Source organism: Oryzias latipes, chromosome 15 (assembly GCF_053564925.1).
Source record: "Oryzias latipes strain Hd-rR chromosome 15, Olatipes_Hd-rR_3.1".
NCBI classification, from domain to species: Eukaryota; Metazoa; Chordata; class Actinopteri; order Beloniformes; family Adrianichthyidae; genus Oryzias; species Oryzias latipes.
Window position 1 is genome coordinate 17,821,138 of NC_136251.1, and position 27,788 is coordinate 17,848,925.

Here is a 27,788-nt window from a genome sequence, read left to right on the forward strand (position 1 = left end):
GCACAAGGGTTAAAAATGTTTTTTTCTTGAATGACCCCAGATAATCTGTTTTAAATGACTTTCTTGTTTGAAACATGCACTGAACTATATACTCCTCCTTATGCAATTGCTAACGCAATTGGTTACTTGTACTCGACTACTTCTGAAAACGGGCACTTCTTGCAAGACGATTGGTTCACTTTTATTTCACATGTAAAAATCAAAATACATCCATGAAAGCTTAAATTTACAATATTTCAAACCCATATAAGAGTATACTTTTATGCCTTACACATTAGAAAATTCGTCTTCAGCTGTCAAATCCCAAATGTTAAATTTTCTTACGGCTTCAACATTCTCAACATGCCATCTTTGGTCTTAGTTTATTCATTCATTTATTCATTTTATTCATCCATTAGCGGCTCCAACATTGAAGACTGTTTAAATCTGTCATTGTTAAAACGTTTAAAACTGTCAAAATGTTTATATGTGTGTATATATATATATATATATATATATATATAGATATAGATATATATCCCTTGTGCTATCTCAGTTCTTTTTGTAGATAGGTTTCACAACGTAATGACTGATATATATCTATATATCTTTATATAAATATCCCTTGTGCTATCCTATGGGGTCAAGATGGCCATTGACGTGTTATCCTCACCATGACAAAGGTGGATAAAGGTGGAGAGGATTTTGTGTAATCCATGGACACCAGTGAAGATGACAAATCATTGAAGAAAAAGGGTTCAGCCCACTGTCTAGTGGCCCACTCCCAACTTTAACATGCCTAGGATAGCACAAGGGTTTTTATATATATATATATATATATATATATATATATATATATATATATATATATATATATATATATATATATATATATATATATATATATATATAGTGCGCTGAACCTTTTTTCTCCAATGATTTGTGATCTTCACTGGTGTCCATGGATTACATAAAATCCTCTCCACCTTTATCCACCTTTGTCATGGTGAGGATAACACGTCAATGGCCATCTTGACCCCATAGGATAGCACAAGGGATATTTATATAAAGATATATAGATATATATCAGTCATTACGTTGTGAAACCTATCTACAAAAAGAACCAGGAGCTAAACATTTTTTTACTTTGATTAGATCTAAAGAAAATTAAGATTTTAAAGGGTTGTATCTGGGTGAATTTGGTTGTGGGTTTGTAGGTTCCAAATTTTGGGGACAAAATGATGAAATATCCATCCATTCATCTATCCATCTTTTTCACTCAACTGGGACCAGGTCACAGGGGCAGCAGTCTAAGTAAAGATGCTGAGACTTCCCTCGCCCCGGCCACCTCCTCCAGCTCCTCTGGGGGGGACCCTGAGGCTTTCCCAGACCAGCCAAGTGACGTAGTGTGGCATAGGTCTTCCCTGGGGCCTTCGCCTGGGACATGCGCGGAACACCTCCCCAGGTAGGCGTCCAGGAGGCATCCAGACCAGATGCCCGAGCCACCTCAAGTGGCCCCTTACGATGTGGAGAAGCGGTTCTACTCCGAGCTCTCCGTGGGTGACCGAGCTTCTCACGCTATCTCTAAAGGAGTACCCAGCCACACTCTGGAGGAAGCTCATTTCAGCCACTTGTAGCCGGGTTCTCGTTCTTTCGGTCATGACCCAGAATGACCATAGGTGAGTACTGGAACAAAGATCAACCGGTAAATTGAGAGCTTTGCTTTCTGGCTCAGCTCTCTCTTCACCACAACAGACCACGAAATATGCATACTTCCCCAAATTAAAACAAATTCATATCCTTTGTTTAGTAATTTTCAAACTATGTCTTATATCATTATTATGTTATGTGTAAAAAAGAAAAAAGAAAAATCAATGCAGTTGATTTGGTTTCTTCAGCTATTTTTATCATGAGGAGCTTTGCTGGGAAGCTTGATAATGGCAGTAAATGTAAAATTCTTCTTCCGGCACCAGTGAGTGTTACCACATCCTTAAACTAAAAAAAACTCAGGGATCACATTTTCCTCCAGTTTATTAAAAAAAACTATGATTTGCTGCAGCTTAGAGAAAAAAACTCTAGGTGTCAAGGCTGCTCCAGCAGCTTGCCTTCAACATAACCTTACACTTTAATTAAAGTTCAAGAAGTGAGATTCTAAAGAAAATTACAGTACTCTTTAGGACTAGTTTACACAGGCTCAGATGCCTTCTGTCCATCTGAAACAGGTTCAGCTCTGTGGGCTCTGGCTGGTGAGGACAGGCTGCTGAAGCTGGCAGGTTTTTCTGCTTTATAAGTCAAGGTGACCCAAGGCGATCCTGCTCAAGTCCAACCTGAGCAAAGCAGTAGAGGAACGCCAGCATTGGTGGGGCAATGGTTAACCAACCTGAAATAAAAAGACAATGTCAATTCAGTCTGAACATTTTAAGACTTTCCACTCGCTTTACAAACAATTACAAATAAATTCATGTCAATGGGAACTGTTGGTGTCTTCTATGTCCCGTGGTTTAGTTAATTTCCCAGAAATCTGTGCTCTTAGGTTCTTTCCTCTCCCCTATTTATAGCTTTTTCTGCAAAGGGTCAAGAGCATGCAGGTAAAGACAGCTGTCTGTGCCTCCTTCCAAACTGGCCTGCCTCCAAATTATCCCCGCAACTCGCACCTGCACCGACAATGCTTTTCAATGGTCTATTCTCTTCTCATGTAAAACTCTCCTTTACATACACATCAGCTGCTTCATGCATTGCAGAGTTGTCTTTCTGCTTTTCTTTAATGGAAAAAAAAAAGCTTGGCTTGGACATGTCCAGGTAAGTTATATTTATTCAGAATAGTCTGTGTTAAACTCAAAATCATTGTATTTTACTCACATGTATCACCTTTAGAAGTAAAACTAGGTTTTCCCCTGAAAAGAAGCTAGTTTTCATTTTACTGCACAAGCATTTTGAACCCTGTAGTTCAAAAGCAAACAATCCAATAGAGTGTGTGGGCTGGATCTGTCTACAATTTTAGACGGTTACAAAGTTAATCAAATCTAGAGTGAAGTTTCAGAGCAGTTAATAAAAGCCAGAAACGTATTTCCTTCAGCTGCATGTTGTGTTTTTATTGGGTTATATCACTATCTCTAAGCAAAAGTTCAATTTAAGAGCCTTCATTTGTTTCCAACTCAGAAAAATAGTTCTGTGCTCTCACATGACTCAAGTTAAACTGGAAAGTGGCTGCTGGCTTTAAATACCTTCCATCCATCCTAAACTAAGTACAGATATTTTTTTTAAAACAAAACAGGATAAAATACAGTCATAAAAACAAAAAAACTTGCTTAATATAAAATAAAGATGTTTTAAATAGGTCACCTTTTTACATTTTACATGACAAACTCTTTAACCTAAGGTTTATGACACATTTGAATAAATTGAAAACAACTATTTAATGGCAGTTCAGTGCACAGAAAAAAAATAGATTTAAACAAAGAATTTGCAAATATTTTTACATCAGTAGGGGTTTAATGGCCAGCCCACTGTTTTGTAAAACACATAGCAATTAGGGAACAAAACGCACCCATTTCACACCCAGATTCAAACATTTAATGCACGCCCAGCCAATTTTTAAATAAAACATTGTCAGAATGCAAGTGTGTGTGGGAAAAAACTACAACCCCACCACTTCCACAGCAATCAAAGACAATGTGGAACATGGATAGTGCTGATCCAGACACCCGATGGTAAGAATGAGCACTACTAAATGAGCTGCTGCATCGCCCATTAACCCTCCTGTTATGTTGCGGGTCAAATTGACCCGTTTCAAAGTTTAAACATCTAGGAAAAATAGTTAAAAGTATTTTTTCAGCATGAAACTTCTTCTGCTTGCCTTAATTAGTGTAATCAAATTATATATTATGAATTTGGTTCATCTCACATTTTTGCAACCCCCCCCCTGCATGTATATATCACATAGATACTGTTCAGGTCAATTTGACCCGGCAGTCAAACTGGAGGTACAAGGATGTCTTATTATAAGTAGTATTGCTTTCTTTGCAGCTGTGAGACATATTTCACCCCAATCACACACAGACACACACGCACGCACACACGCACACACACACACACACACACACCCACACACACACACACATACACACAGGTGCAAAGGTGTTATGACTTTTGACAGGAACCATTTATGTTCGTTCGGGAAAACTTAACCCACATTCAGTGGACACTCAACAGGGGAGGGGCAAAACATATAAAAGATTCTCTGCATGGGAGTCGTTCCAACATTACACCCTGTTAGACAGACCTTTACAAAATTGGCAGCAGAAGCAGAAAGATGACAGTCCAGGAGGCTCTGGAAGTCATCACTGATCATGATCAGAAGAAGACCATCTTGAGCTAAATTCTGATTCTAATGATTCTGATTTTGAACCAGATGAGGGAATTGCTATTACTGTTCCTCCAAGCAAGACATTCATATCAAAGAATGGTGAAATACATTCGTCTTAATCCCCAAATATGCGTCAGACAAACCTGTCTGTAGAAAACATAATAAACACAGTGCCAGGGCCCACTAGGATGGCAGTGACACATGTGACCATGTCAATTCAATCTAATTTTATTTTATTTTGTTTGTTTAGCCCAAATTCACAACAACAGTCGTCTCAATGGGCTTCCTATAGGTAATTGAAAAAGTAAAACATAAAATCACGGTAAGGAAAAACTCCTAAAAAAAAACGGATTCCGGAAAAAACTAAGAAACCTCAGGTGTGCCCACATGAAGGAGGGATCCTCCCCCAGGACGGACAGGCGATTACCAAAACTCTTAGAGAAGAATTAATTTATCTAACGCTACAACTACATATATAAAGTCCAGCAGATGAGCTTCATCCAGATGGAGTTGGGGTGACGGTCAGGGGCGCGAGTCGAGCCGGAGACAGGATCCAGGTCAAGACCAGCATGACCTGTGCGAAATGTGCAAAATGAATTTGCACAAAGCACAATGTGATGACTGATCACTCTTGTGTTGTGTATATGTACAGACACACACACAAGTTCATAGTGCGATTGCTTGTCTGTTGCATTGTGATGTTTTTTTTCTGGTTCACAGTGCATGTATGTAAAACAAAATTTCAAGATTATGTTTCAATGTTATGTAAAACTATTGTATTTTATATCTTAGTCTTTTAAAAATAATACAGTAGTGAAAAATTTGAAAAAAGTTTGAACATGTATATTTTTAAGAAAAACGAGTGAATTATCCAATAATTCAACCACTAGCTTTTAGAGGTCAGGAACACCATTTCACTAAGTTTTGATAGAATAATTAGTAATGAAGTTAGTAATTAAATATTCACACTGCTTGTTAGGATTTTTTGGGTTTCAGACATCTTTTAATTAATAAAACATGCACCGGGTCAAATTGACCCAGGAACATCATCTCTGTTCCTCACAAACGAACATAACAGGAGGGTTAAATCCTTATCAGGGATAACCAATTTTAAAATATTCTGCCAATCCTAATTTACTTATTTTGAAGCACAAATATTTAAAGATATCATTTTGAAAGTGCTGCACATATTTGAAATGACAAAGAAGGTAAAACGAACATTAAATTATTATCCATTTTTTAAACCCACTTAATTATTATTGGAGTCACAGACCACATATCACATTATCCCCCCGATTATAAACTGTGCTGTCTCTCTTTGCATTCGCCACAAGGTTTTATGGCTCATATATCTCAACAATCACCTAATGTGTTATTATTGATGTCCCACTGAGGAAGAATCTTGACCTAATTTTGTTCTTTCATGTTTTAATTAACCTCCTCATCTCTTAGAGAGGGGTGGGCAGGTTGCAGGTGGAGGTCACTATATAACATAGGATGCAGCTTTGAGGGACATAAGCAGCTCAAACAACTATAGACATGCAGTTTGAGTAGGACACTGTAGACTTCTCCAGAAAACCCCCACACCACACCCCACCCCGGCTCGTGTGAAAATCCCAGACAGGCTGATTTAAAAGCATTGATCGTGCTAATGAAACTGCCCCCCTCCACCCAGTGGCTCGGTGGACAGACACATGAGGACACCAGATGATGCTTTTCTTAGGAAACCATTACATTTGGATCACAAAAGGAGAAAAAAACAAGCAATCGGTGGAAGCAATCGGTGGCTGCAATCTTACGATCATGGGTCGACCGCCCTAGCACCACGGCCGCCCTAGTACTTCCATAATCTGTCTGAACTGCCATATGAAAAAAGCAAAAAAAACAAACAGGCATTCCTAGTTTGTCTTCCAGCTCCTTCACTGAATAATTCATGAGGAAAGAGGTATTTCTAAACAACTCTCCCTCATTTTTAGTGTCTTATTTTGACTGAGTCTACAAAACTGTGTTTGACATTCAGCATTTTACCATGAAAATAGTCTTGGATGTTGTAGTTACTGTATTTTATCAGGCTAGTACTAATAAAAAAAAACCATATAAATGTCAATCGGGCTCCAGTGTGATGTGCTTGCTCCTCAGTGCTGTCACTGCTGAAACTTGATTGGTTTTACTGCCAGTTCAGAGCCGCTTTCCATACAAAAGTACAACCCTTAAACAGCCGGTTTTGTTTTTGTACAGCTAGATAGCTTCCACAGCAGCATACTCACATCACACAAAATTCTCCTTCTAATACATCACCTAAACCTCCCTCAGGTGTTTCCTAAATTTCATTAGAGATCAGAAAGAGCTAGAGAGTCTCCACAGATTACAGCTTGTTTATCTCAAGGCAGTAGCTCACCCATTTCCAGTCTGTTTATAAAATACCCTTGCAGGTAACATCAGTGTGTGTCAACACTTCCATGCAGCTCCATCTGGCCCTCCAAGCATCACCATTAGATTATTTGTACACATCAATATTTACAAGTGCATATTAACACTTACTAAACTAAATCTCTCTTCCTGAGAAACTGACAGCAGCTTTCACAAACACCGAAGGTTAAAAACACTGCAAGCATTTTCACTTAACTTATTTGGGAATTCTGTTTAGAGCCTCTATGATCAATAACTAATAACTAATAAAGCTTGTGACGCCTGTTAACTATCAGCTTCTTGGATATTTAAACAAGGAAAGGATACGCATTAGGAGGCCTTTGCAACCCAACACTGGTCAATACCTTAGTTCCTATTTCTAAGGGCGGCCCTGAAGTGCAAATCACTAAACACAATAACCTATCAAAGATTACAACAGCATCATCCAATCAGGATGTCCCAAAGTACCTACATTTATCGGTTTCTTATTGTTTTGCTTTTTTAGTTGTGGTTGTGATCTTTGACTTGCTTTTGATTAGCACTTCAGGGCCACCGCATATTTATTCTCTCTATAGTTGATGATATTTTGCTAAATGGGCAAAGCTTCAGGCCACATGAAAATCAATTAAGAAGTCAGATTAGTGCATAACGAGACCTGTGAACCCTTCTACTTTACTAAATGAGTTTTATACTTGATTTATAGCAGCTACTGTGCACGGACACACACGACCGATCTTGTTGACTTGCATGTAAACACATTTAAACATTTAGCAGCTTGAAAGCCATAGATTTCTCCCCGGAGAGGACCTTATAGGCAAACAGCCATTTGTGAATAATGTTGCACTTGTTTGAGCTACGTGAGCAATCAATACATCAATACTATGTTGAGACTTGATTCTAACAACGCTTAGTGCCTTTAAACACTCAGAACTACTTTTAAAATAGGAAAACATAGGAAAATAGGAACATTTTTGAAAATGATCGTATTTTTCTTGGCACAAATGCCAAGGGGAATTTCAAATCATGCTATATCTTTTTCTGTTGGCAAAAAGCTTCAAGAACTAAAAAGTTAATTAAAATTTGATAACCATATAACATTGAAATGTTAAAGACCCACTGCAATGAACATTTTTGGTGTTTTGAACCACGGCTGGGTAGCTCGGTTGATAAGGTAAAGGGAATAAATAATGGTACCGGGGGCAATTCCCATATCAATGGCGAGCAATTAACATCACCCAATGAGGGCCCTAGGGCAAGACCCTTAACGCTGCTGCCTGACAAGCGCGGCTCGTCTGCAGCTCACCGCTCCCCCAGGGGATGGGTCAAATGCGGAGAACAAATTTCGCACACCTAGGTGTGTGACAGAAAGTGGGACTTTATATTTAAGAAAATATGACTCAAAATTAGCATTTTTGAGTATTTCTTTATTCAAATCCTTGTGATCAGGAGCACATGACAAAATAGCGTTTGAAAAAGAATTTATGTGTGACGTTGAAAATACGCTGGGTGGACCACAAACTTCCTGCCCCGAGCTCTCAGCAATAGTGAGGGTAAGGGGGGGCGGGGTTGCTCTGCACCAACAGTCCCAATCATATGGTGAATTTCTAATGAATAACTGCCACTCTGCAGAAGCTATGACCCAGAAAACAACATGTTTAGAAAAACAGGCATGCTCGCTTTCAGCCAATTGAATGGCCTCTTAGACTTTCTCTAAGCTTTCACACAGGTGACAAAAAAAAGCCCCGTCCATCTTTGATTCTGTATCGGTCGGTCGTTAGCGTGTTAGCTTTAGCATGGCTCCTGTAGGTTTATTACCTTCGCTCTTCAAAAATTACTGGCTTGTGCAACTTTCCTGTAGACTTGGAAGCAAGGCAACAGAAGTTGAATGCAGCTAGCATTGAATCCAGAGAACTGTCTCCTGGTGATGGGATTTGCAATGAATGTTTCACTCAGGATAGATGCTAATACTTTATCCTTATTAGCTGATGATGCTAGCGTAATCTGACACCGGTCCCTATGTTTTCGGTTTGTTTTTTTAAATTTGTCTGAATTAAATTATTTTATCCCATGGTCCGGGTGAATACTCGATTCTGATTGGCTTGTGGTTTTGCTTTGTGTTTGTTTGTGGTAAAAACGTCCCACACTTCAGATGCAAAACTTTTACTAAACTGTTAACAAAGTTAATTAATACATTTGTTAAGCTTATAAGCAGTTTAGTAATATGGACTTAGAAGACAATGGTTTGACTTTAGATGTTACTGAATATCTTACTAGAATCGTACACATTAATCTTCTTTCTCTTTCGGCTTTTCCCATCAGGGGTTGCCACAGCGAATCAACCTCTCTTTCAAGAATGAGTCGCATGGTAAACTTGGCAATGTTTTACACCGGATGCCCTTCCTGATGCAACCCTTTCAATGCATCAGGGCTTGGGACCGGCAAGGAAGCAGAGAAGGGAACAGGGAGCAGCCCAGATTCGAACCCTAGTTTCACGGACGGAAGGCGCCGCAAACCAGCACGAGCTAAACCGGCTCCCATCTTACACATTAATAAAGATTTTTTAAGTTAGTTAATAAACCTATTAAGCCTATTAACACTTCTATAAAGCTATTAAATTTCTTACAAGAACCCCAAACAATAATACTACTTCTTAATTTGTCAACAAAAGTTTTTTATAAATCGTATTAAGCTTATTAACACTGACAAATTTGTTATGCATATATAATACCAATAAATGTATCATTAGCATCTTAAAAACGTCCTAATAATAATGCTTTTAAATGTGCTAAGTAATTTGATAAACCTTATTGGACTTATTGTACTAATAAATGTCTTACTAACACCCTAAAAATTCTATTATAATGCTTGTTAATGCATTAACAAAGGTTGTTAAGGAATCTTAATACAAAGTGTTACCATGTTTTTTTTTAATTTTGGCTAAAAACGGCAGAATCATGATTAAAAGACCACTGGGAACACTATTATAAGAGATCAAAAGATGCTTAGAGTGGGACTTAAAAAAAAATATACCGGTAGTGCAAAATCTAAAATTTGATTTTTTTTTTTTAGTTACTCTGATGTAGAGTTTAAATGACCACCATTTAAGAAGTGATTCACGGATACACACAAAGAACTACTGTTTAAAAAGATTGGTGAGAGCAAAGTTCTCAGGTCTAAACCATCACTCCTCCACTACCATGCTTGACAGTTAAGAAGTCTCTTCTGAATCACACAGCACCTTGTTGTTTATTTAGGTGCTGTTTTGTCAAAGTTCATATATATTTTATATACATTCTTTCTCCTAGCAAACCTTTCAAGAAACTACACTTGTTCAGTCTTTTTCTAATTAACATTTAACACACTGAGGAGGACATGTCAAATCTGAGTTTTGTTTTGTTTTTACATCCCCACAGCACTGCATGGCAAAGATGTGCTGTATATTTTATGAGATGGTTCAGAGAAAGTGTTTAAAATGTTTTTTTTTCCATTATTATTTTTTAGAAACTGGTGTGAAGAATCAGCTGGCTCTCTCCTGTGCGTTTTTGTTAGAACACACCTGGAAGCTTCAGGTCAGCAAAGCCTCTGGAAACACAGGATTTAAATACACTCATGACGGCATATGATGAAAATTAATCAGGGTTGAATTCTCGGTGCTGATTCCACTCCCAGTACAGCAGCAACTCAAGTGGAGCTCAGGCTGCTTATCATAAGTGGACAGGCTTCGGGAGGGCCTGCCATCTCGCTTTAGGTACCAAATCAGCCAAATAAAGGTGCCAAGAAGAGAGCGGGCACTGGCACAACATGAATCAGACGCCCCGCTCCGTTTTTTCACGTAGATACTCAAAATAGCAAGTAATGGATTAATTATTATTTTACTTACTAAACAGAAGGACTTTAAATAATTGATTCGATCTTAATGCAACTTATTATCATGCAGATATAAACTAGGTCCCAGAAACAAAACTATAAAGAGCATAAAAATCCTCCACCCTAATGGTAATGAAAAAAAAAAAAAAACTACACAATTCCTGCTGGGCGAGGGCCGAGCAATTTACCTTGAACAAATACACGTTTCCAGAAGATTCTGCCAACATGTGTACCCCCGAGGAAGACTAGATTAGACAGGATGAGCAGAGCAGTTGAGAAGGCAGACAGAAGAGCAGTGCAGCGTCTTTGTATCGCCATAGAGAATTTCTGCTCCTGGGAAATCAAGTAAAAAAAGAAAGAAAAATCACAAGAAATTTCCTTTTCTAAATCTGCAAAGCTCCTGAAACAAATGCACCATGTGACCATAAACAACAAAGATTACACACAATCCCTTTAGACTTTAGCACTGTTTAGAGACGGAACAAGTAGTCTCTAAAGCAAATGTGTGCAAATACTTACAGGCATTTTAAGAATTAAATATAGATTCCAATTATCTGTAATATGGTCCAATCAGTCTGTCAGCTGCATGAACTTTATGTAGCAACTTGAGGCATTATCTCCTATTAAATCAGATTATGTGACTTGATTCTAGCTACAGGAACAGTTTAATGATGTCCTGAAATCTTAAATAATAGCAACGTTAATCACTACTGTTAAAGTTTGGAACTTACCATCATGATGCGAACGCGGGGTAAGGAGAAAAGAGACGCCAGTCCGTTTTCCGCCACTACTCCGGCCCAATTCATCAAGGCCCAGTACTTTAAGTAGTCATGACCGCCATGCCAGAAGCAAATGAATGCAAATGTGAGGCCAGTGGAGAGCAGTTTGTGAAGAGGGCCGCGCCGTGAACCACCCAAAGGCACGTAGATGTACCTAAAGGATGAAAACAAGCTCTTTGATGGATTCATGATAATGCAACTCTTGCTTAAATGTTTAATCTTAAAAAAAATAAATAAAGAAGCTGGTGTCGCTGAAAACTATAAACAGGCTATAAATGGAGACAACGCACCAATGAATTTCAAAAAAGATCTGACATCCATATAATGATGTCATATTCATTGATATCTTTTTAATCAAACTCAAGTGACAAAGCTTTGGAGTCCACGAAATAAGTATAAAAAGCAGGCCCACCAGCATATTTACCAAAGATGAAAAAATCTGGTGCAATTCATGAATGATGTAACACTGTATAAAAATAGCTGCTTTAGACTCACGGGACAGGCTTTTGATTTTAATAATGTAACACCGATCACTAACAAGTGGCTTCATATACTGCTGGAAACCTGAGCTGAACATGCAACATCAGTCCAACGCAGCCAACATGATTGTGTGCATAGCTGCTGAGCTGAAAACTAATTATCCAAACTCCCCTGTGGCCAATCAATGATCAGAAAGATGAGTCAGCATTTTCTGAGCCTTAAATAGATCGGCTAGACAGGCCAGGAAGAGGGAAGATATTGAAGCAGATGGAGAGAGAAGTGAAGACCTCAACAAGACGAGCAGCTCTTCATCAGTTTAATTTGTTTGGATGTGATTGGTTTGTAAACAGAAGCTGATTAAGTATGATCATATTTAGGCTTATACTATATCCCTGCATAATCTTTTTTTTATGTAACACCTGCTTTGCCCCATGCAAATGAAGCAAAAAATCTCCTAAATATTACAATGAAGTACCACAATCTTGTACAAATTTGTTTTATTTGGAATGTAGTGATGACGTTTATCTCCAACTCCAAATTTGTACAAGTTAGAGGTCAGGATGTGGCATCGTGTGTTCCTTATTTTCTGCAGTTACTCAATCTATAAAGAGGCCTTGCTCACTTGCTGCCCCCTCTGACTCAATGAGAGTGAAACAACAGTATAGGGGCAGCAAATGCATATCGGAATGGCAAAGAATGAGCCACTTAGCTGCCCAGGGAGACGCGGTGTCAGTGAGTCATGTTGAGCACATCATTTAACACCTACACTCACATCCCGCGCTCTTCAGACAGGTCCAGCTGAATTTCCGAACTGCATTAAAAGATCTTTAAAAGCACTTTGGCAGAAAGAACCCGCCAGGGCTTTGTATCACAGGTATCATTTTGCATCTGCAGAAGGATAATTGCAAGTGATGCCATTAAGCAGGAAAAAAAAACAATTTCCAACGAGCACAGACTAAAATGGAAACTTGTATTTGCAATTTAAATTGAGGGATTTCTCCCTGTTTGAACTGGTGTCAGTTTGATGAGCGTTTTGTGCTTCTACAACTACATAGCAGATGTGTTTCTAAAAACTAGCTTTACTGTACGAAAACCTGGAGAGGGGAAAAAAATAACAACAACACCACAAATCCCCGATTGCACGTAACAACAAAGATAAGAGACATTTCCAAAAAAATGTAATAGTCTTCTCTGACAAGCATGCAGCTCAGCCAAACAGACCATAAACTCCCTTTAGGCTGAACTCAGCCGAGTGTGCATCATTAAAAGAAAGGAGACTAATAACGAGTGTTGTCCAAAGTACTAGTGAGAAAAAGATAATCGCGCTGCTACTTATGCACATATTAAACAGGGAGGCATTTCTCTGTGGTGTGGGAGCTGTAATGCAATAGGATTATCATTCACCAGCAATGTAAAAACCTCATAAACATGAGAAAGCCTGTGTGCAAATGCAGCATCCTTCTCCATTGCAACAAGACAGGCAGCAGGAGAGTGGCACCTTTTTTTTTTTTTGGTTGTTCTGCTGCCAAGTTCAGTGTCCCACTGGATATGAGCTATTTAAATGTGCAATGAATAACAGATAAAGTGTGAAGCAAAACACACGGAAATTAACACAAACATCCAGACTTTTTAATTTGCGAGCAACCGTTTGGTTTAAACGGCATTTGAAATTGTTGGTAAGTGTTAAGATGCAAATTAGTGAGTCCGCCGCTCATGAAGAGCCCCTTACCTGATGAGCCATCGATACAACCCCTCATCAAAGTGCCTGAGATAGAAAAGAAATAGATATTTTAGTCGCAAATTTACATAATCATTTTGCACTGAGTGAGAAGCACCTGAGCTCCAGGTTCCATGTGCAATAAACGCAGTCCTGTGCAGCATCTTCTGCAGCATGCACACGCACACGCATGCCTCCTCTTTGTCGTTACAAAGATTAGATTTGGCAGCGTCAATAAATTCAAACCATTTAGTCACTGATGTCAGTGGACAGCTTTATACATTCCATCAAAGTTGTCAACATCGACCAGCTCAGCACACAGGCTGCTACTCCCGTGTCAGCATATTGGTTGGTCTACTGCACAGACAGTCCACTTTTATCATTCACAACCTAAGCCTTCCATTTTTAAGCTTTTTCAGCCCAAATTGTAAAAATGGCAGACATGATTTTATTATTAAAAGCAACAAACTCGCAGTTTTGCAACACAACAGTGCAGAGAAATCAGAATTAGTCATCTTTTTTTTTTATAGATTCCAACATGTTATAAATACATATTATTTTTTAAACCATAGCTAGCTGGATGTGTTGGGCCCAATTAACTAATAATCAACATTAAAAGAAAAAAAACCTTCGTTAAGGAAAGACTGTTTTTAAAGAGAACTTATTCAGCTTCATTAGGATAATTACTGTGCTCAAGTAGGATGTTTAAATGCAAAATACTGAGCTGAATTAGAATTTCTCTAAAGCTCTTGAGCAACTACAGGATCACAGCCTGTTACATCTATTGCCTGAGTTTGTTCACAGCTATATCTTAAGCCCCCTTTTTTGTCTTTTTTCATCATCTTTTCCATGTAACAAGCTCTGCACTGTGTTTGTCTGTTAACTTAAGCAATTGTGACCCCTTCAGCTTGAAACAGGCATAATCTTTTAAAACAGCTTTTGTGATGGAACAAGTGGTAAACAAGCCTGACGTGTAGCAATCCTTCGCATGGGGGGGAAGCGCATAAAAGTGTAAAATCCCATTTTAAAACACTGCAGAGGAAGCATTTTTCAGTTTTGTGCAGTTTTTCTCAACGTGAAACCATTTAACGAAAATGCTCCTCTGCTGCTCACATTTTTAATTTTTATTTAAGAATTTTTAATAAGTGTTACATCCATTTTTACTTTAGAGGAGGAAAGAATGAGGTTCTGTTCAAAGTGAATGAGACAATTTATAGCAAATGTGAAAGAGATATATAGAGCTCCCTGTGTTTAGGTGACCTATTGTTCTATTGTCAGTAGTGGCACAAGATGAAACAATTCCCTTTTTCCCAGAGCGGATCTCATTCCTAAGATGAAGTGGGCCCTTATTGCATTTGACTCTTTTCTTCAAAGGTACCGGCAAAGTACAGTTTTTTACCATTAAGGCTGCTGGATCAGAACGTTGTGGAATTCTCTGCAGCAACATACCTCCACATCCCTGTGAAGCTATACATGAGGCTGACACAACGAGGAAGCTGTGGAGGAACCAGCTGATCCAAGGAAGCAAGCATGCAAGGAAGTCCAAACAGCACCAGGTACTTTACATAGAAAAACTGGACGAGGGCCAGGGCCAGACCACCTGCAGCAGAGAGGACGGGGATGTACACACTTCAAGGGTTTTCACCAAATGCTGCACGACCATAAGATGATATATTCTTCATGAAAACAGTTCAGTTTATTTTATGGAGATTTTGGCAATGTGAGGTAAATGTCATTTAAAACTTGTGCTAAACATAACACACATCCCTACCCTAAATAGAGGTTTGTGGTTCTAAATCCCTGCTAGCATTTTTCTGTTCTGCTTTAAACACCATGGAACTTGAAGGGGTTCAATCTGTTCAGCCAGGTTGCTTGTTTTCCTACATTATAGATGCCTCCACAGGTTTTTCAGGGACATAAAAGAGATGAGATCTTGGCTAACCTACTAGGAAAAAACTGGATTATGACCTAAAGATGAGTCATTTTGGAGCTGGCACTTCAGTGGGAAAATTCTGTGGATGTAGGATTTCAAAAGCAGGTTGAATGCTTCCCAAATGGCAAGGAAACGTTTAGAATGATGATCATTTTATCCTATATGAGATCCCCCTCCACCCCAAACCCAAAAAAGGAAAAAGAATTACCCAACGCCCAGGGTGGAAGTATTTCTATATAGGTTTCATTAGACTGGATGGAGTGCATGTACATGAAGTGAATCAGGCATTCTGCCAGACACCACCACAGAAGGATTCTTCCTGATCTGAGCAGCAGGTGACTGAAAGCAAAGGTTGTCCTGTTGTTCTCCTCAGTAGATCTCTGCATCTGAAATAGAACCAATGATATTTTTGAGAAGTTTAGTTTAGGGAAAAAAGCATTAAACGAGTTATTGCATAGAGAATAAATGATTCTCCCATAGTTGTAGTACACCAGCATTTGAGATTTTGTGTAGACCCTTACCTGCTCTGTGAAGGCTTTGTAAGTCATGATAGGTCCGTTGTAGAAAAAGGGATGATAGAAGGTGTATGCGAGCAACCAGAAGAGCTGCACAAGTGCATTGCATGAGCTCCAGCACTGCTCCAGGCTGAAACTGATGAAACGCAGGCTGCACACAGCAACGCTAAAGAGCAGCAGATAGTACTCCTCCTCGGTCATGTACCAGCTTTTCTGTATGATACAAAAGCATGCAGCTGAAATACAAAATAACATCTTTGCTTTCTATCTTAAAAAAGAAAAACTTAACATATTGGAAGATTATTAAGCACCTGACTAAATTATCAAATCTATAATCTAATATCTATGATTAAATGAGACTCTGTTGTGCACTTTCTTGTGAGTAAAGGAGAAAACAGGAATATTTATGTCTGCCATACCTAAAGGCCTATAACCATGGAAACTACAGAATGACAGCTTGACAGGGATAATGTAACAGTATAAAGCATTCATAGCTACTGTGCTGGAAATTTGACCACATGATGTTAATGAAAAATATACAATTACTAGGAAATAAGGCTTGAAAGTAAGTGAGAGTTCAAATCCAGATAAATTGGATATTAGTCCCCCCCCAAAAATAAATACACAAATAGACTAAGGTCAGTAAAAGGATTGCCTAGAAACATCAGGAAAATATAAAAAACTACTATTAATATCTTATTTCTTTAATTAGTTTTGTGTTATAATCGAGATGCTAGAAAATCTAATGTGCGACTTATCCTTTTAGTATATGTCGCCCTCTTGTGTTTTCTATAAATATAGCACATACTTATCAAATAGATAAAATAAATATTTTTAATCAGAACTAAAGTTTTGGTGTAAACTTTAACTCTGCAGTGTTAGTGGTTTGCAAAAACATGAGCTATGCAGGACACAAACCATTTGGTTAAAGACTGCACAATGCAAAAGCAGGGACCTTTTATTTATTATTATATTTCAAAATATGTTCCTGTTTTAAACATATTGTAACAACAAAAAATAATAAAAAAAATAAAAACTACATCCCTAACATAAACCAAGGGACAGAACTTACCTGGATTTCTTGAATTGGCTGAATATAAAGCGTAGCAATCAGCAGCAAGTTACACATCCACGACATAGCGGGTTTTTGCAGCTGGGCCACCAAAAAGGTCACACTCAGATGCACCAACAGGACACTCACACCTTTAACACCCAGCACACTGACGGCTGCTAGGAGGCCGTATAGTGTGATAGCAAGCACCTTAAACTGTTGGACAACAATGAAAGGAGCATTAAATATTTAAAAATGAATTGAACTGATATGTAGGTACACTTAATGACTTTGTACCTTTGGGTAAAAGTAGCCAGACAATCTGGATACTACACAGTGACCAATAAGCGTCAACAGCAAAGACTTTCTGCCCCAATCACTCCAGAAACTCCACTCAAAGTCTGATGAGTCCTAAAGAGGAGTGATTCACTGTGAGTTTTGGAACTTTTCAAGCGTATTTAAGTGGTTTACTATGTTATAAACCTTCTTTTAAATATCATTGTAATCTTCCATTTTAAAAAAATTGAATAAAATGTAGAAAAATGATAGCTGAGGCTTTGACCAACAACTCAAAGTATCAAACCTACCCTTTTAAAACCCTGAAGAAGACCCTTTTCCAACTGGAATTCTCTAGATAATCCGGCTTCATGCTCTACAAAAAGAACACAGTGGTCACTTCACTTTTTTGCTCGATGTCCACAAAGCAAATACAATAATATCATCAACTTTACCTTTAGAGAACTTGTGCAGCTGGAAGAAAGAATATAGATGGGAGCCAAAAGACAGCACCCAGTACACAAGGATCTCTGTCTGGGGCAGGGGTGACACGCGGGATTTCATCTGCTAAAGTCCAGGCGCTAATGCGCATCTAATAAAATACAGAGACACTTTGTCAGCAGGGATTGACTTCTAACTTTAAACTGAAGGAAGCCATCTGACTATGTCAAGTTTTTTTATTTTTGGTTATGATGATAACAGTTGATGCTTAAACTGTATCAGTAAGAGTAAAAACTACAGGCGAAATTGACTTTTTTAAATTGAATTTTACATGAATGCTTTACAATAGATGATTCATATTTTGTTGTATCCAGCATTTAAGTTCTGGCTTTTACCTACATGTCACATCCAACACAGATTTTATTGAAGACAAAAGATTAAATACAATTTTAATTGTTTTACATTTTAAGTAATTAATTTGTTCCCAATAAAATCGTGACCAATGAACTTAAAACAAACTCTCCTGAGGGGAGAGCTCAGACTTACATAAATTAGGGTTCAGTAACATCATGTTCGAGCATAAAAAAGGGCTTTACATTTTCTTTTGAATATTGCTGTGACTACAGAGTTTCATGCTGGGGGGGTGGGGGGGGGGGGGGGGGGGGGTTGCATAGCTGCATTAAGAATGTGACATTTTGCTGCCAGAGCCAATGCATTCACCAGTAATTCTGTCAGGAACTGGTGGTGTCAGACCCAAAATGCAGGAGACCAGCTTTGGTGACACAAAGTAAAATATTTATTATTTTTATTTATTAATAGACCAGAAAAATGACCCAAAAAATCATTGAAGCAACAAAAAGGGAGACAAGGCAGACTAGAACAGAACAGCAAGGAACTAAAAACTAAAAGCAGACAGCTGTGGATGTATAACCTGAACCTGGTGTTCTTTTGTTTTCCATCTAGCTCCAAATTGAATTATTTTAATAGACTTTAATTCAAGGACCTGAATTGCAACCGGTTATTTTAAACAATTCCACAGGATGTTTTTTTTCTTCTCACAGTTTAGGTCAAAATTGACACCTCCCCATGGTTAATTTGAATTTATCTAGCTTGAACTATAATTTTTAACATATTTAACATAATACATATTTTTAATAAATGTAAAAAAAATGTTTTATACAATTTAGTACGTACAAAAGCATTTTTTTGTGTTCGGAAGTGAAAGTTTCAAAGCTAAGTGTTCTGAAAAATGTCAAGTCTGGTGGAGGATGATTCTTAAAGATGATTGAAGTTTAGTTGGAAAAGAGTAGTGTGATATTAAAGATTGTTTTCAAGACCACATTGTCAGTCACATCTTTTATCTTGTACGAAAATAAATATTTTTCTTACTTTGTAAATGTGGTGTAGGTGTGTTAATCTGGCAATTTAAAAAATACATTGTAGAGAGAGAAATTTGCGTTTACTAGCATACTCCTGTGAGCACCAAGGTCATGGTTGCTTTATTTTTTTTTATTTTCAAGCAAAGTCCACATTAAAAAGAAGAAGAAAAACCTGGTGTGTTTATTAAAATATAAATTGCACATCAAATCTATTTGACACAGTTTATTAATTCCTAAAATTGATAAGAAATAAAAAAAAGCCATCTGGAAGTAAGCAACTGTGAACAAGTTGCCATCAAATCTAGTACATAAATAATGTCTTCTTTTTTTTTCTGCCAGCTTTCCTTAAATATAGATCGTCTATTCTTTGGGACAGCTCTGTTTTTCCACAAGTTTTTTACTGCGAGGGTTGCTATCCACCCAATTACTTCTTGGAAATAAAACTAAAAGGCAGGGGATTTGACAACTGATTTTGACATTTCCAGATCACATTCTAGAAGAAATTCAAACGCCAAAAATAACTGAAAGGAAGGAGAACGACAGCTGTGTTAGAAGCTAAGTTGACAGATTTTCTATCATGATAAAATAATAAATTACCCGGCGCACATCGCGTAGCTAGCTGTTAGCTGATAGCGATCCCGGTATCATTCAAAGGAATGTCTTCTTCTTCTGCTTTTTCCTGTTCTGGCTTGGCGAAGAACTTTTCGGAGCAAGACTGCCCCCATCTGTTCAGGAGTAGTCAAGCGACAGAGGTAAAGTGTTTTTGGTTTGTTTTGTTTTGGTTTTTCCTTTTTTTCTTTCTTTTTTGCAATTTCAGGCTTTTATATTTTAACATAAATGTTAAACACGTTCAGGAATAAATAATTAATTTTGTTTTATGTTTTGCTTACTGATTACTATACATTTTTTTTATTTATTATACATTATTATACATTTTTCCAGATTTTTTATTTCAATTTTAAGTTTCAAGTCATTATTAAAATTATAACATTATTGCAAGCTTTTATTTAATGAGTTAAAACTCTGTTTGGCTTGACATTGACATTTTGTTCAAAACCAATGCTAGTTCTGATTAGTACCTGATTTTTTCTTAACAAATAAAACAAGAACATCTTTTTTTTTAACCTTAATTTTTTCACAACTTCTAATAATCTTTTGCCAATAATATGAAAGATTTCAATATTTCCATATACATTTAAAAAGAATCTCAGTTTATTATGGCAAAATATATATTTCCTATATGCTCTGTAGGGATAAGGAACAACATGCTGAATAAAACAAGTTTGTGAGGGTTTCATATCTTTTTACATATAATCTTAGCAGCATGTATGTGAAGGGTAATAATAAATGTGGTAACAAGTTAACATTAAGACAACATGTACAACGATAATATTAAATTTCTAATTTTCATGCATAATTTATTATTTTCCTTATTGACAAAAGCCATAACTTTCTTTATCACATTTAAGTATATCTCATAAACCAAAGCTGTGACTAAACAAAAACGTTCTGTTTCAGTGTAATATCTGCTGCTTCTTCCTTTCCCATTCTGTTTTTATTTTTACACCATGTTGAGCTTTGTCAAAACTCATGTACACTTTCAGTTACCATCACTAAGACTTTTAGATGTATCAGTACCACAAAAAATGTCAACCTATCCATCATGTGTATGCATGTTTAGAGGACTACATACAGTCATGCTAGCATATATTTGTGTACATTGAGTATAATCACAGGACTGATATGTTTTTACAGCTCGTCTGTCTCTCCATCAAATGGCACAGCATTGGTCTCCATGTGAATGCTACTGGGCTCATTGCTTCCCACCCAACCAATAGGAGTACGGTTGAAAGAAGGTCGGCAGCCGATGTCATGTTGGTACACCACCGAAGGTTCAGGCTCCTCTTTGGTCGCCTGGGCTTCTGGCATCTGGAATTTCATGAACTGATTTGCCTTCTCAAAGCCCCCAAAAGGCATAGCAGCCCTGTCAAATCAAGGCGAGACACATGGCAGGTAAATTTTCTGTAGCTGCAAACAGAGTTTAAAAGCAGGGCTAAGAAAGTACCTGTTAAAGCACTTGTACTTGGGCAAATCCTTATAGTCAATAGGACCAGGCATCATTGGTTTTAGGGTAGCTAGCAGATTCTCATCACCCTTCATGGCCTTCTCCCATGGTGAGATATACGTTTTCACAACAAACTGCTTCTTGGATTCACCAGCTTTTCCCCCCGCTGCAAAAAATAACAGGAAAATCTAAAGGATAGGTCCAACAAACAACTTTTCTTTGTCAAAAAATTTGTATTTCATGTACACTTTAACAATACTGCAAGTAGAAAAAACAACACTAATGTCATAAGTGAAACAAAAAGTCACTTTTAAAATATTGAAAAGTATTACAATTAAACTATTTGAAAACTGAAATAATCTTTCATCTCTTTGCTGAAAGAAAGTATAAGGTTTCTTTTTTTTTTCATTTTAAAATGACCTAATCATTATTTTGCTTATTTCATGTTCTTCTTTGTGAACTAGATTTTTCTATAAAAAGTATTTTCAACTTTTCAGAATTATGCAATGAATATCTTGCTTTTTTTATTAGTGGTATAAATATGGTATAACAGAAATCAATGAATCGTGATTTATAGATATTTAGCTAGATATCTTGTTTGATTACATCTTTAAGCACAGTTAAGATTTGCAAATGCATTTTCTTTTTCCAAAAACACACCTTTTTGTGAAGACCACTCGCCAGCCCCCTGTCCATTTCCCAGGCTTTCTCCCCGACCCTGTCCACCTGCACCGTCAGTTCCAAACCCACTGCCTGCTCCTCCAGCTCCAACACCTTTACTTCCAGGTTTTGGGGGAGGTACAGGGGCCCCTCCCACAGGTATTACTCCTAAATACATATGTCCATGCTCTTTACTAACATGATGCCCTCCGACATTTATTGTCTGACCTCCCATTTGACCTCCTAGAGAGGGAACAAACTTCTGGAGGCTGTCCTGAAACATACAACAATATGACACCATCAAAATGATTTGAAAGAAGTTAAGTGATTAAATAGGAAATTTGACTTGGTTAGTTGTGGTCTCAGTGTTTTTATAATAAAAGTCCTTGTTACTTCATAAGTTTAATCATTCTTTTATGAGAATTGTCCTATAGGTTTGGTCACTTTAACCAAAGATTAAAAAAAAATACAAATCTAACAGTACCTTTTTTGAGACAAACTTATTCTTCATAATTTGATTTGGTTTCACCACAAACTAGGCTCTCACCATCGACTCACTGCTGAAGATATCGGGGTTGTTCTCGTAGATAAACCTATCGACTCTCTTCTGCCTCATCCTGAACATCTTTGAGCCTTTGTTATTCATCAGGGAAAGCTCCTCCAGCATGATGTCTTTGGGAGTCCTAATCTTTGTTCCCAGGTCGAATTCCGATGCCTCTGGTTCTGACTCATATTCTAGATGAGGTGATGCACAAACAACCAGAGTTGTTATTCCAATGATAATCTCCCAAGATTATCTTAAAAGATCACAAATACTCCTTTTTATCAGCACAAAAACTTAAATTTGAATAATTTTTTTACATGTAAGCATGAAATCAGTGATTTAGAAAAGAAAAAGAAAGAAATGTGTTTTCTTGATAAAAAAAGGTTATTTCTACATGACCATTTCTGCAGCTGTAGGTTTCATGTTCAGCATTTATAAAGTATAGATATTCCAAATCTAAGATTAGTGCCCCATATACAATGTCTGTTCTCCACAATCCATCTATTCCTGTGGTGCATTTATATGACAGAGTAGCACATGGCCACGTAATTCTTACCATTCTGAGAGATATGCGATAGGTCAGTGATGATCTTGGAGGGCTTTTTCCGCTTGTTTAGGAGGGCAGGTGTTCTCAGAGGCATGTCTGGAGGGTTGGACAAAAAATAGAGTTAAACTGCTGCTGATACCTAACTTTATTTTAAGTTTGTTTGACAGACAATCTTGGATCCACTTTAGCCAAAAATGGCACAAAGTGTCATATACACATTTAACTTAGAGAATTAAATTTCATTAAAGGTGTAGTCGACTTAAAGGAGAACATGAAAGTAAATAAAAAGTTTTAAAGTGCTTTTAGGGATCGTATGCATATATTTCATGTCATTAGCCAGAGATTCCCTAAATGCTCCCGTGGAAAGGATGTCTGCTCCTGGGGAAATGTATGGCTCAACGTGTGTTTCAGTTGTGTGTGTGTGGTCACAAGATCTGCAGACAGTCTGTGCCAGCGTAAACAGAGGCAGAGGTGTAGTTTGTGTGGAAAGTGTTCATCTTTTATGTCAACCGACATTCCACGACAGTGCAAGGCTTCGTTGTAACAGTCATTTTATTAATTTGTCTCAGATTAAAGAATATTTTGATTCTACATGCTAAAAATAAGTTTACCAAGTGTATACAATTATTTCTCGTGTCCTTTATGTCCTAACGATCACCTTTCTCACACTTTCGGTCATCCACATTTCCAAGTCTGATGCTTTTCTCTCTATTTTAGTCATTTATTTAGAAAACTTTGACATTTTAATTCTCAGTACATTCAGCTCCAACTGTTACTTCAAGGCCCAGTCAAGTAGCAAACCATCACATCACATTTACAGGCTGTAATTTAAGCCACTGCGGCTATTTTTAAAAGCCATTTTCAGCCAAGACATTTTAGCAACCTGCAATGGCGTCATTCAACGATCAAATGGTCTTGACACAACTCAAAAGAACACAAAACACAAGCAAAACACTTGACAAGCCTAAAACATAAGTAGGAACTTTAATCTGATATTCATGAGGTTGAATTTTGACATTTTACTTAGATGTATAGTTATGAGATACGAGATTTGCTATCCTCCTCTCAGGGTCTAATGCTGCGAAATTTCAACAAAGGTTGGCATATTTAACCACGTGTTTAATTGTTTTAAAGCATGCAAAGAAATCTAACAAAGTGGAGCTTTCAAGTTGGTCTATAAATATTTTTGTATTACATTTTTGCAATTTGACATATTCAAGGTTATTTTCACCTCCTGAGCATTGTGTAGAAATCTGTTCTATTTTATGCAATTCTGTTCCTCTCTACTGCATCAGTACCTGAAATTCTGAAGTGTTTCTTAATAATTTATCCCCCCAAAAAAATGGACTAATAAGTTAAGATCTACTCACCGGGTTTCTGTTGTAATCCTGCAAGGACAATTAGACCTAAAAATACCAAGCAGAGGTTCTTGATCTTAATCACAAGTTTACAAATCCCTTAGAGCCTCTGACCCTATGGACTCGGGTCCTGGGAAGTGCAAAACCTGCACAACACTCAGATAAGGGATATTCCAGAGGCTTGGGGGTGTGGGTGGAAGAAGTGTTGGTGTCAAGACAGAAGGAGGAGGAGGTTGAAGTTGGGAGTCTGAAATGAAACGGGAGAGGAGGGTCATTAATGCTTGTGGGGAAGTCTCTGATGGCCAGCTGAAAGTGCTGATGGTTGATATTAAGGAGAGAAAATCATTCTCACAGATGGCGCACATGTTTATATTTAGTAGCAAAGATCTAGAGGAACAGAACAGAGCCATAAAATAAGCTCAGAGGTCTCCCAAACTGTTTGGGATACTCTGAAAGACAGAAAGGTCTCAGGGTAGGCTGTGTACAAGGACACATTGCAACTGAAGGTCAGGTTTAAGTGTGAAAATGACTCCATTAACCTCAGAGAACTACAAAAACCATGTGTGGCATCAGAATTCAGCTTATTATCAGTTTGCAGTTTAAATTGCCCCCTGCTTTACTCTTAGACTGAAACTAGATCGTCAAAGTTTCAGTCCTCTCTGCCAAACTTTCAGATGACTAGAATATATTGCTACTTTTTAAAAGGGGGAAAAAGTTCATTAAAACAAATTTTGAACTAATGAAATCCATGAAAAAACAGTTGTTAAGAGCTGTTTATATTCAACATTAGACATACAGTCCTTCAGCAGATGTAAGCTAATACATTCTGATTTAGCCCATAAAAAGCTTAAGTTAGAAAGTGAAATTAAAGGGCTCATCTGTAAAAAATCTCAACGCTTTTTTTAGTTTGTAGAAAAATACATAAGAATTTAGATTTAAAATTTTGTTTAAAGAAATCTGGGAGTGAATATGAAAAGTTAGGATTCAATGTGTGCAGATTATTTGCAGTGTACTGCTTAGGTGCCAACATTTTTCCTTTATAAAATGGACAGTAATGTGAACAAGGAATCCTCATTATAGAATTACTGAGCATATTCTCGTTTTTTTTTTAGCTGATACTCATTACCAATATCGGAATTGTTTTTTTTTAAATATAACTTCAAGTTTAGGAGTACCGGTAATTAAATTGTAACATGTAGGTTTACTCTGTCACTCACCACTACTGCTTCACAAGCGTTGTGTGTCTCCTAGAGTTCAAAATACTTTTGTGTCATCAGCATGTTGACATGTTTTGCATACACACCAATGAGTGATATACTTGAAAAAACATGATGTATTGAGTCAAACTTAAAGGGAAAATGTTGGTAAAAAGACATTTTGCCCAATCTGTGATAAAAAAAAGAATCCAGGTGGAATTTTGTAAAACTTATAACACCAGAGGAATTTCATTATTTTTCTAATGGATTATGACACAATACTAAATAGAAAGACATTTTTAATCTAGGCATTGATCCAGTTCTTTATTGCAATAATAATGCATAATAATGCAACATTATTTGTAAAAGGTTGCAACTGTATCCAGTTTTTTGTGTTGAGGGTGCAAAAAGTCCTATGCTTTTGGTCAGGGTTTTTTCTCTCTCAATGTTTTAATAAAAATTCTAGTTCAGATCTTATAAATAAAGAGTCAGAACCATAGCTTATTTAGTGCTTCTGCACAACGATCTGCTTCTTGGATTCAAAGAGGGTTTTGGACGGCAAAGACAATGGAACTTCTCTAACCGATAACAGTGGTCTCCCTTTGTCCGTTTGCTGTTTACGTTTAAGTTCAAACCCTTCATACCTTTCTCGTGGCAGTACACAAAGCTTGTCTATTAGGAAAGCACTGATTGCACATAAACAACTTTGTGGGTATATTATAACCCATTAGGCCTTAGAAATTCTATTTTTAATACGTTTCACAAAAATTGCTTTTTACTCATGGCTAGTGATCTACACACAAACATCATTCATTTTATGCTGTGTGTTTTTAACTAATTTATATCTGTTTTTCTAATTGTCATAAAGTTGTAAGGGGAAGACCCAGATGCAGTAAGAACGCAGGCTTGACTTGAAAATGTTTATTTTAAGAAAGGTCTCTAGGTTTGGGAAAAAAAGCCTTAAACGCAAAGAAACAAACAGAACTCATCAATACTAATACGGTCTCACAAAGGAGCAACAATGGCATTTTATCCTGTCATTAATGCTCTCCTACATTGGAGCAGAACTGCCCCCTTCTTTGGTGTAATGACAGAATAATAATGCCATGGCAACTGACATGCAGTGAGCTGATCAGCCTCAGTGCAGGCAGCTGTATGCTGCTCCAGGGAGAGCCACAGGTGGAGAGGAAGGCTCTTCTGGAAAGAGCCACAGACTCTGCACAATAAAAGAGGGATCAGATCAATGATTGACAGAAAGAAGTGATACAGAATTGTAGCCAAACTAAATTAATCAAAGTACAAAGAGGAATACATTTAAAAACATTAATTTGCTTTAAGCTGCACATTTGTTTCATGGTTAATGAAGTGCATGTTGGTTAACACATCAGAAAATAGAAAGGTTCCAGAAACTTGATCCATTTTTATTTTACTTTGACCTGGCACAGTGACAGTTCAAAAATAGTCCTGTGTTTGATATTAACAACTCTATCTATAGTTATCCTGCAACTATAGAGAGCTTTTGCAGTCAGGAAGGAATGCAATACATGAAGTTCTGCAGCTTCTCTCATTGGTTGATGGCAAAAACCAAACTAATTTTCTGTATTATCCACTATAAATAGGCTGATGAAAAGTCAAAGTTAAGGTGTCAAAATATCCTGATGCTTTTCATAGAAGGTGGTCTCTTCCCACCCAGTGAACAAGGTTTGTGCGCTCCTTTACTTTTCTCTGATAGTTTTACCTTAAGGCATGATCCCTGCAGAGAAATAATTATTTGGCCTTTCATACAAATGATGGTGTTTTTTGTTGGAGGGAGTGGACTTAGCAGTTTGGGGGCCTAAGGCGAACAGTAATATGGGACCCTCTGCAGCGGTTGTATTCATTTTTGTTTTTTTAAATCCTCCAATCAATCAATCACTCAATCAATCAATCAATCAATCAATCAATCAATCTTTATTTATAAAAAGCGCTTTTCCTATCTTACCTAGGAAAAATGCCTGTTAAATAACTGCCTCACTAGTTCACTTTTAGATAGCATCAATGTAAACAATCCAAATGCTTTGATAAGCATCTTAGAACGGTAATCACATTAAATGTATTTTATATACAATATTTTTTACTTGGAAAAAAAACTTTATTCTGTTTGGTCTGTTTGGCAAAAAATGTCTTGCTTTCTCTTTGCCTTTTCCTTTTTGCACACCTGCTGCTCGGATATCTACACTTTAATTT

General features: G+C 37.3%; 2 protein-coding genes across 2 annotated transcripts; both read right to left on the reverse strand.

Moving 5' to 3' along the window:
• Window positions 1–1,992: 1,992 nt before the first annotated feature.
• On the reverse strand, window positions 1,993–19,926 carry hhat (hedgehog acyltransferase). The gene is made up of 12 exons (XM_011484280.4): window positions 19,790–19,926; window positions 17,828–17,964; window positions 17,684–17,748; window positions 17,394–17,507; window positions 17,118–17,312; window positions 16,052–16,258; window positions 15,739–15,916; window positions 15,047–15,197; window positions 13,610–13,645; window positions 11,353–11,554; window positions 10,810–10,954; window positions 1,993–2,359 (listed from the first exon to the last, which is right to left on the reverse strand). Exons 2-12 carry the CDS (start codon window positions 17,934–17,936, stop codon window positions 2,271–2,273), a joined length of 1,491 nt encoding a protein of 496 aa, XP_011482582.1. The 5' UTR covers window positions 17,937–17,964; window positions 19,790–19,926; the 3' UTR covers window positions 1,993–2,270.
• A 456-nt stretch (window positions 19,927–20,382) lies between these two features.
• On the reverse strand, window positions 20,383–24,629 carry myoz1a (myozenin 1a). The gene is made up of 6 exons (XM_004077041.4): window positions 24,379–24,629; window positions 23,018–23,104; window positions 22,465–22,652; window positions 21,918–22,191; window positions 21,258–21,423; window positions 20,383–21,176 (listed from the first exon to the last, which is right to left on the reverse strand). The coding sequence occupies exons 2-6, from the start codon at window positions 23,100–23,102 to the stop codon at window positions 20,942–20,944; spliced, it is 948 nt and encodes a 315-aa protein (XP_004077089.1). The 5' UTR covers window positions 23,103–23,104; window positions 24,379–24,629; the 3' UTR covers window positions 20,383–20,941.
• Window positions 24,630–27,788: the final 3,159 nt, after the last annotated feature.

Bases quoted from the DNA above. Each gene is read 5' to 3' on its own strand.
- hhat (XM_011484280.4), bottom strand. From the start codon at position 17,936: ATGAAATCCCGCGTGTCACCCCTGCCCCAGACAGAGATCCTTGTGTAC. The intron at 17,313-17,393 runs GTACAAAGTCAT...GTTGTCCAACAG, and splicing joins CTGGCTACTTTTACCCAAAG to TTTAAGGTGCTTGCTATCAC. The intron at 16,259-17,117 runs GTAAGTTCTGTC...TGTATCATACAG, and splicing joins AGCCAATTCAAGAAATCCAG to AAAAGCTGGTACATGACCGA.
- myoz1a (XM_004077041.4), bottom strand. From the start codon at position 23,102: ATGCCTCTGAGAACACCTGCCCTCCTAAACAAGCGGAAAAAGCCCTCC. The intron at 22,192-22,464 runs GTGAGAGCCTAG...TGTATGTTTCAG, and splicing joins TCTTCAGCAGTGAGTCGATG to GACAGCCTCCAGAAGTTTGT. The intron at 21,424-21,917 runs GTGTGTTTTTGG...TATTTTTTGCAG, and splicing joins CGAGTGGTCTTCACAAAAAG to CGGGGGGAAAAGCTGGTGAA.